General features: G+C 36.5%; 1 protein-coding gene across 11 annotated transcripts in view; it reads left to right on the top strand.

The window, feature by feature from the left end:
- EXOC6 (exocyst complex component 6) overlaps positions 1–17363 on the top strand; it is an 86972-nt gene that overhangs the window by 50710 nt on the left and 18899 nt on the right. For 10 of the 11 annotated variants that reach the window (XM_064662916.1, XM_064662917.1, XM_064662915.1 and 7 more), the window contains 2 exons: positions 3925–4066; positions 11805–11878. In XM_064662916.1, the coding sequence (XP_064518986.1) occupies positions 3925–4066; positions 11805–11878 (216 nt within the window). Of the gene's footprint in view, positions 1–3924; positions 4067–11804; positions 11879–17363 lie in introns of those variants that run through there. The other variant, XM_064662926.1, reaches the window with a different exon arrangement.

Genomic DNA, 17363 nt, shown 5'->3' with positions numbered 1-17363 from the left:
GCAGAGGCTGTAGGTAAAATTAACTCTTAAAAATTCCACTAGTGCTTTTAGTATACTTGTATTTTATCAATAGTTCAAAAATTGGATTTAGCTCCGACTGATAAAATCTGTATGTTTAATTTCTTTGCATTTTCAGAAAGAATGACATTTTCCTTTCATATTATTAAATTAATTCTTCATCTTAACGTCTTAGATTTCTAACAGATAAGTTTTGTTATTTTCTTTTTATGCTGAGGATGGCAGTTTGTGTTATTTTATTGTTTCTGTGATTGGCAGCAAAAGTCTAATTTCACAGCTTGCAGTGGGGGCGGAGGGGTGGTGGTTTTCTGCAACCATATTCAAAAACTGTCAATCAACAGCCTTCACAGGCTACTTAGAGAATGAGTTTTCTTACTGATTTCTCCAAATGCTGCTTCATGCTGTCTTTGATTGGCACAGCCTGGCAGGGAGGATGGATGAATCTGTCACTGGCTGGTTAATTGTGTTGCTGGTCTCAGCCTGACATCAGGTCTTTGACTCCTAAGTGGCTCAATACAAAACAAATTAGCAGATTGTAGTCATATTTCTCATTCTATATGCTTTGACTTTGTTGAAATGCAGTCCATAAATCATATTGACTGACACCATAGTGAATGATGAAAGCTGCTTTTGAGACAGCTAGCATGGGTTTTAGAAAGCAGCACCGCGAAGGTGCCGTGGAAGGATGCATATGGCTGACCCTTTGGGAATTCCTAGGAGCCAAATGTCTCTTTACTACAATTGTTCTTCGGAGAAAAGCTTTTGGATCCTATAAAAAAGGATTTAATATGTCAGCAAATTCTCTTTACAAGCTCCTTTGAAATATAAGAAGTTTGTCTAAGGGTTTTCTCTTTTTACAAACTTGTATTTCAGCAAAATGTGAAGGCTGGGTGAAAAAACCAGTTTCCTTTAACACTGTTAGCAGGTGTTTTTGCTTATAGAATAGGGTCCTTGTTTCCTAAACTTTACATTGGTTGAGTGGAAGAATAGGTTTTGTAGACACCAGCAATTAGCATAGGCACAGCAGAGACAATAGTAGTGTCTCCAAATGGGAGGCAACTGGGGAGAATGTGAGAAGCCTGCTGAATCTCTGCATGCTATTGAATATAGGTATTTAATTGCTAGATAACCACGGCCACCCCTGCCCCCCTTAAAAATTAATAATAGTAATTAAAAAAACCCCAAACAACAAACTGGTAAATAAAAACATCAATAATGTTTTAAAACTAACTGGGATTTAATTCTGGAAAATAAATGTTATTGCTATGTTCATGAATCCTTATGTTTCCTCTTCAAAATGCTGTATGAAAGCATGGTGAGGAACTGATTAATTGGTAGATGGTGGAAATTCGGAGACGGATTTTTAACTAGATCTCATTTTTCAAACATAAATTTTAATTTCATCTTTTCTGAGTATCATACATCCAACGTATTTTGAATTGGGAAGCACTGAATTTTGAAGAGGAGAACAGTGTAGTTCACATTTATTTCAGTTAAAATTCAGCATTTTGAGAGGTATGTGTAGCTTCATTTTTTCTCTAAATTTGAGAATATTGAGTGATTTTATTGAGTAAGTATTAACTGTGTATAGTAAACTTCTGTTATTTTTTGATATGTCATTTGAACAATAAGCCTGTAGTTCAAGTTACATAGTTGGAAATAGTTTATATGTTAGGATGTTTCCATTTTATGAAATGTTAAAATAAACATTAAATGTACATGTATTAATACTTATTTAAAGTCCAAGTGGCTTTAACCATGTCATTTCTGTATTGTAACCATTACCTTGTGCTCCAGTACTATTGATATTTGCCAGATTGTAACAATTAACTACACATGCTTGTTAGAAATATAAAATTCTGTCTTTTATTGAAGATAACAGAGGAGTACAGATTGTTTGCATATGAAATAAACTGAATGTTAAAATTTTTCGTGACAACCTATTAATCTGGTTGAACTTTTATTACATTATAGTGGCAGCATAAATAGGACATGGAGCTGATTTGATGGAGCAGTACATTAAACAGAGATGCACTAGTTGTTCCATTAAATCAAAATGACATTTCCATTAAGTATTTCAAATCTACTACACTGTAATTACATGAACTGTGGCCCATTGATTCCCGTTCTCACCTCCTTTTTTCCTTCCTTTTTCCCCTGTTTTTTTTCTTCTCCACCTCCCCCCCCGCAATTCCTATTGGTATTGTTCTGCTTGGGGAATAGAGCTACGTGTCTCCCGGTGTAATTACCATTGGATTTGGGAGACTTTTAAGCATGCTGTTCTTGCATTGTTTCTTACATTCCTTGTTGCCAGTTCATCTATTTTGCTCAAAAATGTTATGTGCTTTTCTGAGATTTTCAATTAAGAAACTGACATGTCATTTTAGATATAAAGCTCCTAACAGTTCAAGGTGTCCTACTGCTAAGGAGGTATTAGCAACAGCCATTTAATGTTTCAGTGTGAACATGAGGAGAGTTGAAGGCTTCCCATTGTGTTTGCTACACAATTTGTTAATTACCTTTTAACAAATAATGGATTTTTAAAGTACAAAATATTTAGGGCCAAATCTGCTTTCTGTTATGAAAATTTTCTGTACATGAAAAGTCAATTATGTGAGCTAGTTGAGTTATTAAGGATAAGATCTGACTCTTCAGAAGCTGGAGCAGAACTTTCCAAACTTTTTGGGACAGTGAACTGCTGTCTATTATAATCTTTCATTGCTTGTATGTGTTTCTGGGATTCAACAGTGAATTGCTTAACCTGACTTTGCAGAAAACAGCTGGGGAGCCATTGGTTTAGAGAAACAGGTGTCATCACTTCACTGATGGATAGAAGTAAAAAATAGTGGTGTGTGCTCCAGTAGCTGTATTACATAATTGTGATTTATTTTGTGCATGTTGTTACCTTTGTTTCAATATACATTGTAACATAGACATCAATTGAAAAGCGAGGTTTAAGTACATTAAACTACAGAGATTCATATAGTTGCATTTGAAAGCCAAGATCACTCTGCTTTAAAAGATGGCAGTGCTATGAATAGATTGGTGCCATCTGGTTCAATATCTGGTCTTAAATGGTTTTCTTAGCTTTAAGGTGGAATTTCATTATCTTTCAATTTTTCTGTACTAAATTTTTAATAATTGATTATGAAGTTAATGTCTGACTTTGTGTTTTGTTTTTTGGTCTAATGTTGGAAAATTTGTCTCAATTACATGTAGATGATAAAGAGCATTATCTTACTAGTGAGACTGTGATTGGGAAATTATTTCTATATTGTACAGCAGAGGGCTACATTTCATTTTGTAAGTAGTTGATTATTGACAACACTGATTTATTAAGCGCTGAAAAGATGATGGATAAACATGAATATTTTAAATAATTTAGCTACAAGCTTTGAGATGGAATTCAAGCAATTAAAGTAACAATAATTAGCACAAGCTATTATGAGAAATGCCCCAACTCATAGCAATCGTTTTTGTTTATATAAAGTTTGGGAGGTTTTTATTTACTATTGTTAAAAATATGCAGCGTGTTGGTTTTCATAACATTCTTGCTTTCATTCTGTTTGGGTTTAAAATATTTGAATAAAACCACAAAGCTATTCATATCTTCATATGCTTCAGCAACTTATAATGTTTTGGAAAAGTCCTTGTATTCATGAAAACTGTTGGATTTATGGAAGAAATATAAATAATTCCTTTGACATATATTTAATCTAGTTATCCATTTGATCTAATAGAAACAAAGCTAACATGTCAGAGAAATAACAGGAAGTGTGATCTCTTTCCTAATCTAAGTCCTGTATCATTAAGACTTTGAGTGTATATTGAAATCAAATCAGACAAGTAGTTCTTTAGTGACATATCATTTGTTTCTATCTTAAAACCTATTGCTTTTTCTACTAGGGAAAAGTGGCCCAGACAGCTTGCATGTCAGCCTGCCAGCATCTTTCAATGTCCCTAATGCAGATGCTACTGGACAGCGAATTAAAACAAATAAGCATGGGAGCAATTCAGCAGTTTAATTTAGATGTGATCCAGTGTGAATGTAAGTATATATTCCAACCTACATCTGTCTTAACACTGAAAAAAGTTAGATAATGTAAGTTATCTTTTTCCATAATGTACTAAAACTTTGTCTTTTATGAAATGATTAATATGACAGTATATCTTCTTGTAAAAATATTTATGAGTATGTTAAAATTTCTGGGAATTTTTTTATAAAGTTTTTTTTTTAACTCAAGTATGTGATTGAAACATACATTGTTTTTATTCCTAATGGGATCGTAATCACTGTATCCAGTAAAGACAATAGTTTAGTACAGCATTGCCCAAAACTTCAATATAAATATTATGTTGAAATTGTTAAGAAAAAAAAAAAGGTCAAAGGTCTGTGGAATTTTAATTTTTGTTCTTGAGTTCATCTATTATGGTACAAATTTTAAATGTGCTGTTACACAGGGTCTTCTTACTCCTAAAGCTGCTACTGCCTCACTCACCATACAGAATACTAGTACTCATTTAGTGTACATCAGATGTTGTTTTATTCTCACCATTTAAAATATGGCATCAGAGTTATTTTATAAACTGGTTCAAGTTCAATCCAGCACTGAAGGCAGGATTAATTACCTCATGTTTTGCATAGAGCTCATAGTTGAGGGCGAGCTCTTAATCTGTATGAAGGAAGTTAATTCCGTGAATATAGTTTTAATTGTTTTATAGTTGATGACTGAGATACAGTGGAAAGACTGACTAGTGATTTTTTCAATGCATATTTTCAGATTCTTCTGCTGTGTTTTCTTCCAAAGTATCTTTTCTATTATGTATTTGAAGCATGGGTCTTGGTGATTTTGGTGACAGCTGTATAATGGGGCAGTTCTATAAGTTGTATCCTGAGGTTTTTAGTTTGGATATGTGAAAAAAATTGATGACTACTCAATTAGAAGCCACCTATGGGAGACTGGAAATTTGATTTCAAGCAATTTGATTAGGATCACAAAGGATTCTTGTGGGAGTCCAGGACAGAGTTAAGGGTCATTTTTGACATTATAACCATACACTTGTCTTTCCTTCTCCTGCCTTTGTTACATTCCAGCTAAACTCTATAACAGGTAGAGCAGGCATCTTTCTGACAGTCCTTCACTATCCAGCCCTAAGGCCTTTCAGTGCATGGAATGAACTGATGGGATTATCTGAGTCAGATTGAAAAAGTATTTGTGATTGTGACATTAAAATTTGTCTCGTGATTGTACAAGTTGGCCAAACATATCATGGTTTGACTTCTTTTGCTTTTAGTACACTTGATGTTGCAAATTTAATAGTCTTCTTGTCAGGTATGTGGATAGGGGTATGTGTTTGTTCATTTGTCTAGTTTTCTAGATGTAAAAAAGATCCCAGTTGTAAAAACAGAAATTACATAGTATTTGTAATACTGACATCATAATCATTCATCTAGACAAGGTGAATTAGGGTACCCACTGAACAGTCATCTGCTAGTGTAACAGTTAAGAAAACTTACCCATTACCAATTATTCAGTTTCTAATATTTAAAATACCAGCTGTGAACAATGCAGTACTTCAGTACTCTGTATAGATTAACCAATTCACTATTTCACTCTGGGAGCATATGGCATGGACAGGACATGACGAAGCTTGGGCCAAAATAAGACATTTTCAGAAAGCTAGTAACCTGAAGACTGAAACACTTTCTTTCCACCACTGTTCAACTTTTAGCATGTGCTGTACAAATGCAAATAGAATAAGCTTTATTTCTTCCTTTGTGCAAAGCTTTTCAAGCATGTTAGAAAAAAAATTGGTTTTGCACAGAAACCCTTTGAATAGTTTAAATGTAATTATGTAATTATTGTCAGGATAGTATGTGACAACAGACGACATTTTGCAATCTGTGGAATAAAGGATTGACACAAGATTTTGCTCAGACAGCTTTGCTGATGTGGTTTCATTCATAAGGTCCATCACAAGCACATTCCAGGCCTCACTGTGATGCCTGTGATTTATGTTCTTGTTCGTCACCCTCCCCCAGCTTTATTCTTTGATGCTTTGGGATTAATGGATATGACAGTGACATTTCAATTAGTGCTTAGAGTGTGCATATAATTCACAACTGTTGGGTAGTTTTCTACTGTATTGTATACATGAGTTTGACATTTTACTTCTAGACACAGTAGAGTATACTCATGCATTTTTAACTGTGAAGTTAGGTGAGATGTAGAAAGTTATGAATATCTGAAGATACATTTTAAAAATTCTTGGCAATATTCTAGATATTTTTTCTGATCTTTAACATTGTAATTTTATTCTCTCTTGTATGAACTGGAGACATCTAAATAAAAGCAGAAAAATGTGATTACCTGTCAGGTTTTTTTCTTTTCCATTAAAAAACAATAAACAGTCCAACCAACAACCCAACGATCTGCTAATGAGCAGCAATCTGTTAAAGTCAGTAAGTGCTGAAGTTCTTAGTCTTCGCAGTGAATAGGTAAAATGATAAGTGGACTTCCAAGAAATGAAGGTGGAAGGGAAGGAAGTGATCTGGTGGTGAACTTCGATTTCATTATCCTGCACTAAATTTCTGTGCAGTGTAGTACCTATAGTACCTAACTTTAAAGAGCAGAGCAGAAAATCTGGAAGCATCTGGTATTTTTGCTTAACAATAGTAATAGCATCAGCTGGTCTTCTTTAATGATTCATTTAAAAAAAAAATGTGGTCATCTTCTTGCTCTTCTTCTAACAAGTTTTTTGGTTTCCTTGCAAACATTCCAAAAGCTTTCAGTTTGATTTTAGTTTGTCCTGTTCTAATTGAAGTATTTCTCCACTCTCTCTACATATTTTATAGCCTGGAGCAGTGTTTTACCTCCATATTTTACACCACTCTTTATCAGTGGTTATCTTCCAGTAGGGTGATTAGGATTCTTGGAACAGTGTTCAGAAAACAGAACATACAGGTTCCACTGAATAATATCCAAAGTATAGTCTTTTGCTTGGACATCGCATTTCAGTTCTCCATTTTCAGGAGGAAAATGGATTGGGAAGGGGAGGCTATTTGCTATTTCTTGAAGATGAAAGTCAAATGTGGGCTGCTGTATCCCACTTTACAAGAAGAAAGGTGTGTATAATAAAAGAATAGCTTTTCAGAGACACCATCCAGATCTACATACCTTACATCAGCTTTTTATTAAGGAATTAGAACTTGTCAGAAATTCTAATTTTTGGAAGAGCTAAATGTAATTTTTATAATTTATGCATTTTAACACTGCTGAATTGTGAGGCAGGATGAATTGGCAGAATGAAATATGTTTGAGTGGGTGTCTATCTTCACCTAAATATGATTCTGTGCAAGGATGAAAAGTTTTGGGTCCTGCCTATAAATGAGCATGAGTTAGTGAAGAATTAGTGCCAAGCAGGATGCTGTGTATCTTCCTTATCAGCCCTACACAGGGCTTCCTGACAGTCCCTCCTTTTTCACCCAATATGTGGAGAGCTGCAGTTTCCAAGAGAAAGTGGTATCTTGACCAAAGTGCTCTCTGTGGGGTGTACACAAAGGTAATCTCCAGGTGGGCATGCCGGAAGCTGGGGAACCCAAATCCTGTTTTTCCATGAAAAAGCACTGTATTCTCCTCTGGAGGCCCCTCACTTTACCTGCCACCTCTTCCCTCTGGGAAGCCAGGTTAACTTAACTCACTTGAGACCATCCTTCATCTGCTGGTCACATATGGCAGCACGGAGTGAGGGGAAGCGGCCGATCTTGCTGGTGCTGGGGCCAGGGCTGGGGGCTGCTGCCTGGCCAGCTGGCAGCTCCCTCAACAAGGCTCCCCTCCAGGCGTGTTTGAACAGCTGGAGCATCCAACAGGGCTGCAAAGTGGCTGCTGGCTGCTGAGATTGTCACCTGATTCTCCACTCTTCCTTTAAAAATACATTTGTACCTTTGCTGTCCTGCCTGTGAATCAGTGCTATGAGACTGAAGTAAAACTGTCCTAATTTAGCTTTTGATTCGAAGTCTGGACTCTAGTTTTTAATTTCTGCCATTGAGTGGCAAAGCTGTTTGTCAGGAATTAGGTACAGAATTCCCAGACCAGCAGAAGGGCACAACCATATGATGTGTAAAAGTTGGGGGTTTGAGAGTCTAAATGAAGAGACCTGGTAATATATCTAGATTTTTGTGGAAATTCAGTACAATTTACAGGGAAAGAAGTCTTAAATTCCATTTAGCAGACACGGCCTTTTTCTTAAGATCTCCATTAACACACATATATATAAAAATCACATATATCCTGTACACAAAATATAATTAAAAGATCAAAGCAAAATCTTCAAAAGAAAATGGACTGAAATAATCTTTACAATATTTACATTTAACATTATAGTGTATGTGTTACCTCCCAGCCTGTTTTTGTGTTACTACATATTTTTTTCATTAGATCCTACCTTCTTTATATTCCTAAACTGCTTGTTATACGAAGTATGTTGAGATTCTACATATTGAGGACACACATTGTGCCAAAGATCTTGTTCTGTATATACAGGAAAGGTCTACATAGTATCAGCAAAATGAAAAAAGATATTAACAAAAATCTTGTGAATACCAGATTGATGTAATGTGTATTTTCAGCTGATCTTTCCCAGACATTTAAGTTTGTGATTCAAACCGCCAAGCAGCCAATTGTTTCTCCCTAAAAATAACCGTTCAGTGGTGATCTTTGTATTTCATTCTCCTTTATGATAAAATTCCTGAATGCTTTTATGCACAGTAAAACAAACAACCAAGCAGCCCCCTACCCTTCCAAATCCTCTTTAAACCTAGAATGATTGTAGGGGGTGAAGATTTTAAAAGATGTATATATGACAATGTTTCATTACTATCTGGAAAAGGACCCTTAGGACAAAGACATTAAGAATGTTAATCCTGTTCTTATAATATCTTCCTAAAATGCTGTGCAGTAGAAAATATTTAATTAGCTTTGTAAAATTGTTAGCAAACTTAAAAGCCCTGAGCTGAGGGCGGAGGGGGAACTGTCTGACCGTTACCATAAGTAGATTATCTTTTTGCCCTTTGAACTCATGAAATTGTAATAATGAAACAAATTCTACTGTAGTCACCTGTCAAAGTGATCCAAATGTGAGAATAAATGCTTGTGCTATAATGAGTGTCCCTGATGTTGTAAATGCATTCACTATATAAAATTCTAGGTAATGAGAACAAAACTTATACAATAATTAAGTTTGGTACATTGTGTGCTTCTTGTTCTGTAACTGTGATGATAGTAGGTACTATGTATAGAAACTAAATCATTCTGCATTATTTAATGCATTAGGATAAATTCCAAACTACCTTAGCCAGATGAACTGCAGAAAAGATGCAAATATTTGCCCTGTGGCATGTAAGAGTATCCCACTGTAGGAAGGTACCTCCTGAACTGTGTAGTGCCAATAGCTAACTGAAACGATTTTCCACAGGTCACACTTTTCAGTCATATTTACTTTTCAGTTCTGTGGCCCTTTCTTTGCCATTGACCTTCCTTTTCCCAGTGCTACCATTGTGGAGTGGCTGGAGGAGCTCAGACTCAGTAGTGGAGGAAGCTGGTCTCAGTGTACTGTCTGTGAACAGAAAGTTATACAGAGTCAGGTACAGATGGGCCTTACCTTTCAAGAGTAGTAAGGCTTCTCCTTTCTGATTTAAGAGGTCTAGAAAAGACCCCTTCTGACCATCAAGCTTATCTTCCTTGTTAGTGTGCTGCCATAGCTCACAACTCATGTATCTCTTTTTAGCTCTTTGCTATGGAGCTTTGCTTGGAGTTCCCTGCTATAGTGTGGTGTTCCCATTTCAAACGCTGTGTTTGGCTGCCCACAGAGGCCAGCCTGGCTGTCCCTGAACAAAGGCTGGTCCCAGTGGCCATAAAATACCTGCAGAAGGCAGCCATGTGGACCTGCAAGCCTTTAGCCAAGGCTGTTCAGAAGGGTGCTTGCATAGGCATGGACATCTTTTGTTGTTCTCTGGTTTGGTGGTTGTACAGGCTGCTTTCTTCTTGCTGCTTTTAAAGAGTTTATTATTAGAAAACTCCCTCTATAAAATGCTGAGTGTAGGATATGCTTTTTCTACTGTTTTTTATTTTTCTTAATTTTTATTTTGAAAGTGTCTTTGTGGTCGATTAAAATTCCCTGAAAACTCCCCTAGAAAGTTGGTGTTGCTTATAAAGTAGGAAAACTAGACAATTTAGAATTCAGACTTGAATACAGTAATCAGTGAGCATTTGACAACTGCTATTAGTACTTGTCTGAGACATTACAGCGATCTCTCTAAGGCATTTGATTGCTATTTTTTATTTCTTTACTTGACAAAGAAGTATTACAGTTTAATTCATTCTCCTATTACGTGGCTCTCATAAAAAAATTTTTGCACTACTGTAATACAAGTAATAAATTCTGCCTCTGCTGGTAAAGCTGTTACTCTGATACTATATTCATCTGTTACTAAGCTATTCTTAATTATTCTGAGATGGTCTTATTAATTTCTTGTACCATTTAAGTAAGAGTCTGTATTTACAATTGTATTCCATATAATCTTTTTTGGACTTGTGAATAGTCTGTCTGAATTCATTAGTCTGCTTTAAGTTAAACCCATACAGTCAGAAGTAAATGGTCGAGGCCATTATTTTACCATTGTGTTAGCTCAGACACTAATGTTTTTCTGGATTTTACTTAATCCAAATTTTCTAACTAGCCATTTAAAAAAATATGTTAAGGATTTCATTGTACTACATGTTAGTAGGAGTCCATGTGGCATAGTAGAGCTTAGCTCTGTATCTGAAAATTTTTTGGATGCATATGTTCTGTTTCCTCTACCACTGAATGACCAGTTTCTCAGAGTCAGAAAAAAATGTTACCTTTCACTGCCTCAGATGATACTTCTCTAAAACTCTTGCAGTAGTACCTACTTTGTTTTGTTAAGAGCTCTGACTGAAGGGCATAAGAAAAATACTTTTAAGTTCTTTTGAAATAAGATATCTTACCTGAGTGGTGATGTGGGGCAGTGGGTGTTTGTTATTAACTTGTGACTGGGATAATAACAACAAAAAGTGTATTTATTTTTAAGTTTGGTATTTATTGATCATTTTCTGATTTAAACAATAGCTTTCTTTCATTACTGTGTTACCATTTTATGTATTTTGAATATAGTTTTGCCTTCTGATTTTGGCAGCCTTTTTTTGGGTTCAAAATGAGCAAAGTTCATTACTGACAAATGGGCTAAAAGGCGTGAACAGGCATTTCAGCTCTGTTCTGACTGTGGCACGTAGAGCTTTCTACCAGTTGTCTACACATTAAACTAACTCCCACCTTAGTGTTTTTCCTTTATTGCTCTTTGGCTAGAGGTGAAGTTTTTATAGCATGAATGCTGTAACAAAAGCAGATGTTTGAAAATATGTTGACAACCATGGAATTGGTATTATTTCAAAATTCTTCAGTAATCGTGCACCTCAGGCCAAAAAGTATGTTGGTTTCTGTGGTTGTAGCATTGCTACTGGGTTAGAATTTTAAGTAAAATTTCTAGCAATACTCCTAAAGGTATTATTCTTTTGGATTACTGTAAAAATGATGGAAAAGTTGTTTGTTAGTTTGTTTAGTTTTAATCACTATGAGTTATTAGTTTAAACTAATCCAGTGAAACTAGTTAATGATAGCTAGCATTTATATTGAATAGAGCTTGATTTTCTGTTACATTTAAAAAAAAATAAATCTACATCCGTAATATTTTAACCTTTTTTTTCCAGTGTTTGCTAGTTCTGAGCCTGTGCCAGGATTCCAGGGAGACACCCTGCAGTTAGCTTTCATCGACCTCAGACAAGTAAGACACTAGTTTGGTGTTTTTTATCCTACTAATTTCCCCTTCTGACCAATGCTGAAGTTATTAAATTCAAGAACCTTTCATGTTTTTGCATTCCCATGTAATTAGTTGTGAAAAGCAGTTATTTGAAGTGTTATTAGTGGCACTATTCCCTGTAATTTAGCATAAAACTGTTTCTCCAATGTGTGGTTAGGGGGCACTGTGCTACTGGTGGTACTGTTACATGAATATTAGATTGAATTTTGGTCCTGAAAATTTTGTAAAGATCTCGTGATGCCTTTTTGCAAGAGTGTACATGTTATCCTGGTGTGTGCTGGCCTGATTCCATTCTGAGCATTTGCTTCTGTCTGTACAACTACTCCCTGGATAGCAGAATTGGGCATGGTATTATTTAACATTTCCTTTCCTGAATTTGTTACACAGAATTCTTTCAAACTGTTCGAAAGCAGCTTTATTCCAGTTGGCTGATCTTTATTCTATATCAAATTTAATTCTAAATGCCGTAATATTGGAAGTGCTTTTCCACAGATCTTGCCAAAAAGGAGGGTTTTTCTAGACCAAAATCTACTAAAAAATCTACAAAAAGCTTTGTAAATTTGGACACTGTATCCACCCATAGCAATTGATTTTCAAAACCTTTTCATGCTTGAAGTTAGCTTTTACAAAGGATTTATTATTTCACAAAATTGTAAGTATAAGTGTTATCTAAATAATTAAATTAATCATTAACTGCTTTCTGCGGATGTTGGTGATATTTTTCAGCACCATTATGAGCCTGTCAAAGTCACCAGAAAAGAAGAGAAAGTAGAAAGAATTCCATACCAAATTATCTATGTAGTAAGAATATTTTTGTTTTTAATAGTTTAGTAGATTTTTCACAGCAGGATTATTAAAAGACATTTCAGAAGGGAAAATTCCTGAGGCAAAAGTATTCCAGTTTCTCCTAATAGTTAGAAAGGACTTCATTAAACTGTCTTCTTAAATGAAAAAGTTAAAAGGTAGAGTTGTCTGTTAAATTATCACAGTAATATATCAATGAACAGGGATAAGTGTGGACTACAAATCTTGAGGAGGGATTTGTTCATGTGATACTTGTACTTTAGGAGTTCCAGAATTCAACATGTAAAGATGCACTCTGCCAGACTTCAAATACCACAAGTTTTGCCTTGACTAGCGGCCTTCCTCTTTTGGATTCTTTTTTATTGTCTTTTTACTGTCAATGTTAAAAATGATTAAACATCTTCAAATTTGTACTTAGATCATTTTAGTTGAAGGGAAAGAATGCTGAGAGATTTTGGCACGATTTCTGTCATCCACCTAAGTGGTATAAATCCTTGCAGAGTCTGCATTTGTTTCAGGGGAAATCATGATTTCCAGCTATGAAGGAGGACCAGGTGTGTACATACTTGCTACAGGAAATAAATGGCTTTTAATGTTTTAAACACTAACTGTTGAGTATGTCGCATAAGTAGGTATTACGTTGCTTATGACAACTCTCAGTTTATGTTAGCAACTTACAGTTCTCTCAAACATGTTATAGAGGATGCTCTGTATGTCATGGGTCTGATTTCAGATACATTTAAACAGGAAAGGTCTCTTTATTGGGTTGCAATTGAAGCTTGTATATGTAGAATACTTTTAGTATATTTGTTTTGGTTTGTTTTTTACTATATTTTTGTGTGTATCACCAAAAGGTATTGTAGGCACACGTTAAAAACTTTTATCATTTAGTAAGGATTTTCAATAGTTTTCCTCTTTTCCTTTTTTGTGATCCATTTCTATCTTAATAGGGTGGATGACAGTTCTTTTCAAGAATACTTAGAAAGGCAACAGAGCCTTTTTCAGAAAGTTCTTATAAAAGGTCATGCTTCTGTTTTTTAGTTTGAATTTGATACTTCTTCATGAATTGCAGGATATGAAAGATAAGGAAGTAGGTCCAGTGGTCAGGTTTTACCTGCCCACCCGGACTGTGCCCTGAGGTCAAACTCCTGATATTCGCTGTTTGGTACAGAGGAGCTGATGACAGGTAGGGGCTGATACAAGGGGGAAAGCTTGAACCGTATCAAAGCTAAAAGGCAGGAGATTTGGGACTCAGTGAGAGACTGTAGCTAAAAGATGGATCAGCAGGATTGCCCTCTTCTTAAAAAGCAGCTGACCTGCAAGGGAAAAGACTTTATCGTCCTGCCAATCACATGGTTGCTAATGGAAGCCAGTTATCTCAACAACAGCTTACTCTCTCTCTGTTGTACTAGTGCAATGTGTAAGATTAATGAGCATTGGGCAGTAGAATATTATAGCATGTTTTACTAAAGAAGTGAAGTCACTTACAAGGAGCCAGCTTGGAAGACAGAGGGAAGAGCTACACTTGGATGATTACCATAGAGGGAGGGGCAGCTTTGAAAAGAATTGACATAGGTATTTTCAACCTAACAGTTCCTGATCCTCTGTCTTTCCCTGAAGACAATGTATAGACAGCATGTTGTCCCCAGCAAGCCCACTTTCCTGCTTCCTTCTTCCCTCCACAGACATAGAGAAGCAAACACAAACAGCTGGCCTGAGAAACAGTTGTGTCTAAGAAGAGAACAGTAGGTAGTAGCAGGAAGCTCTTAAGAGGCCAGGAATCAAGAAAGGGCAAGCACTTAACAATGAGCCACCTCTTTCTCCTTATTCTATTCTGCATTTATGCTCTTGTCATACTTAACATGCTCCTTAAAGATCTTTATAATCTGAAAAAACCTTAGTCAATAAAGATTTCTGTGCTATTTCCATAACCACAGTATCTCAGCATCTTACAGAGGTGACTTGGTGTGGTTAGTTAAATCACACATAGTGAATTACATGGCCATGATCATGTAAAAACTTGCAGCTCCAGCTAGTTTAACAGGTAGAAAATTGGGAAAGATTCATGGTTCTGTACAGCTGCAGTAACTGCATCATGCCTTATGCCACTTGTCTCAACGTATGACCTGAGATCACACCGATGTGCACACTTTGATCCCATTTAAAGCCACTAAGGCACAGGCCATCTCAACAGGGTGATTATCAAAGTGGCATGTGCTGCTGTGAAGGTGACCAAGCTCTCCTGCAACCTGCATTGCTCTCTGAAGACCGTTTCTTGCTACTGCCTTTACAGGGAGCCTGGGTAAATAGTGCAGCGTCCCAAAGTGAGGTGGAAGGAACTTTGGGGATTCCACTACCAATTCAGATCCTAGGTTAATTGGAATTAACCTTCAAAAATAAACAGGTTTTAGTTTGTTCTACTTGAATTAGCCTCTGAGGAAACTCAGCCTCTGACATGAATTAGTTTTTTCCTGGTTATGATCTGTTCTTTAGTGCCTAAAGACTAGGGTTACAGTTCTGGAATGTGAGGTAGTTTCTTGGATGTCCTGTACACTTAAATACTGTGAGGAAAAGGCCTGAATATTACAATTTGTGTATTATTCTTTGGAGAGCTAGTGTAGTGTGTAGTGGACAAGAACGATAACCTTGTGGTAGGCCGAGAGGTCAGCAGTTGCTGTCCTAAGCTGAATGTCCCGATTCTTAACCAACTGGGTGGTAACAAATACCTGTTCTTGAAATCAAATAATTTCCTTCAGAGATATAACCTAACCTGCAAATGGAGCTTCACTTTTTTTCATTTTGATTTCACAAGTTTTTCCAGGTGTTTCTCTCCACCATGAGCATTGCTTCATAAATAGAAGAGGACTTCTTCCTCTTCTATTTATCTGAAATAAGTACTATGCTAGCTTGATGATTGTGGAGTTTCCTTATTTTGCTGGGGTGAGGAGAACTGTGTCTCATCTGTATTCTTTTGGCACTGAAGTACATGTTAATAGCCTCCAGTTGCTGTCAGTGTTGGTCCTGCAACAGGGGCAGCAGTCTCAAGTGAAAATAATCGTATGCTGTTAGTAACCCCTGAGTTAAGCAACCACAGTAGCAGTATCTCCCTCCACATGGCAACACAGAGTTTACAGACTGATAGTGGTGTCCCTTAGACTGGGAGGCCAAGGGCTGTGAATGACAAGGTCCATAAGTTCTGCATACTCATGGGGGAAAAATCTTGGTGATTTTCAGCAATTTCTGTTTGCATTTTCTCAATCTTAGGGGTAGACACAAAGTCATAATGCAATCAATGTGATTAATATACAGAATAATGTCCCATGGAAACATTAGAAGATACATTTTTGTCAGACTTCTGTTTATGATGTGTGTAATTAAGCATGTGGATAAGCACTTCTATGAGCTCAAGTTATCAGTAGTACACAATATGTATTCCATCTGAAAATTGATACCTGATATTTAAAAGTATAATAGATTTTCTTCTCATTCCAAAGCATTGTTTAGTTTCTTGGGGTGCTTGTCCATTTATTTTGTAATGTGTTTTCTGGTGAGAAGTACTGCCAACCTTCAGAACTCTAGTGTTATGTGTAACAAATGCAGATGTAAATTTATTTGAAAGGGAAAATTCTTGCTACTACTTAATATAGCCCTCCTCTTTCTTCTTTCTTCCTATTCATTACTGAGAGATAATATTGTCCTTCTGATAAACTCAGAAGTAACTCGTAGGTAGAAACTGTATAACAGATCATTGGGCTTTAATCCCAGCCACAGGATTTTCTGCCGCTAAAGGCAGGCTGACAGCTCAGTCTTCCCCACTGTTTTGTTTGCAGTGTTTAATTTGAATTAATTTCCTGTGGTAGTAACTGTGTTTCAGCTCGGGCTTGTCTCAGATTCCCCCAGCGTGCAGCCTGCCGAAGCTCTTGCCATCTGTGTTCCCTGTGGAGAATGCTCTTGAGCCCTTCAGTAGACCTTAGAGAATAAGTTGCAGCCTGTTGCCAAACCTGTCCACCATGACTCTTGGAGGTTGAGGGCTCTAAAGGTGTGCTATGGCTCCCTTCACAAGCTGCCAGCCCACAGAGTGCCAAGGCTTTGAAATTAATGTGGTACACCCACCCCTGGCCTCTATTCCAAAAAGGAGGCTTGAACTGAAAAAACATCAGGATTTTCCAAGAGAAAGAAATTCCCAACAGTATGTTTAGGAGTAAGTCTTAAAAACTTCAGAGTTTGAAGATAAAAGTAAGCCTTTCTTTCATAAGGCAACAGTTTGAATTTTTAATTAGCAAGTAGTACAGAACATTTCATCTTTTGCTTCCTGAGGGAAATGGTTGCTGAGACTTTCATCTTCACAGAGGCTCTTTCACAATGCTTACTGATCCCTTTCCCCCCGTTATGCACTCCCCAGGTTCTCTGAACAAGCAGAGGAGCAGGTTACATCTGTAACATGAAGCCCAGCCTCAGGGTGCTATGTAATGGGATTTGTGCTTCTCCAGTTTTCAGTGCAATGCTGCTTATTTAGCTAAAGAAAGGAGCTCAGATTTCAGACAGCAACGAAACAGGAGTTGCATCTCCCTGGATTTCAGAACACAGATCCTCACTTTTCCAGGGAGGAAGGCAAGTCTCTTTGCTAGTTTTTCCCTTCTATGTA

Source organism: Pseudopipra pipra, chromosome 8 (assembly GCF_036250125.1).
Source record: "Pseudopipra pipra isolate bDixPip1 chromosome 8, bDixPip1.hap1, whole genome shotgun sequence".
In the NCBI taxonomy this organism is placed as follows: domain Eukaryota; kingdom Metazoa; phylum Chordata; class Aves; order Passeriformes; family Pipridae; genus Pseudopipra; species Pseudopipra pipra.
This window is presented reverse-complemented; position numbering and strand designations above follow the sequence as displayed.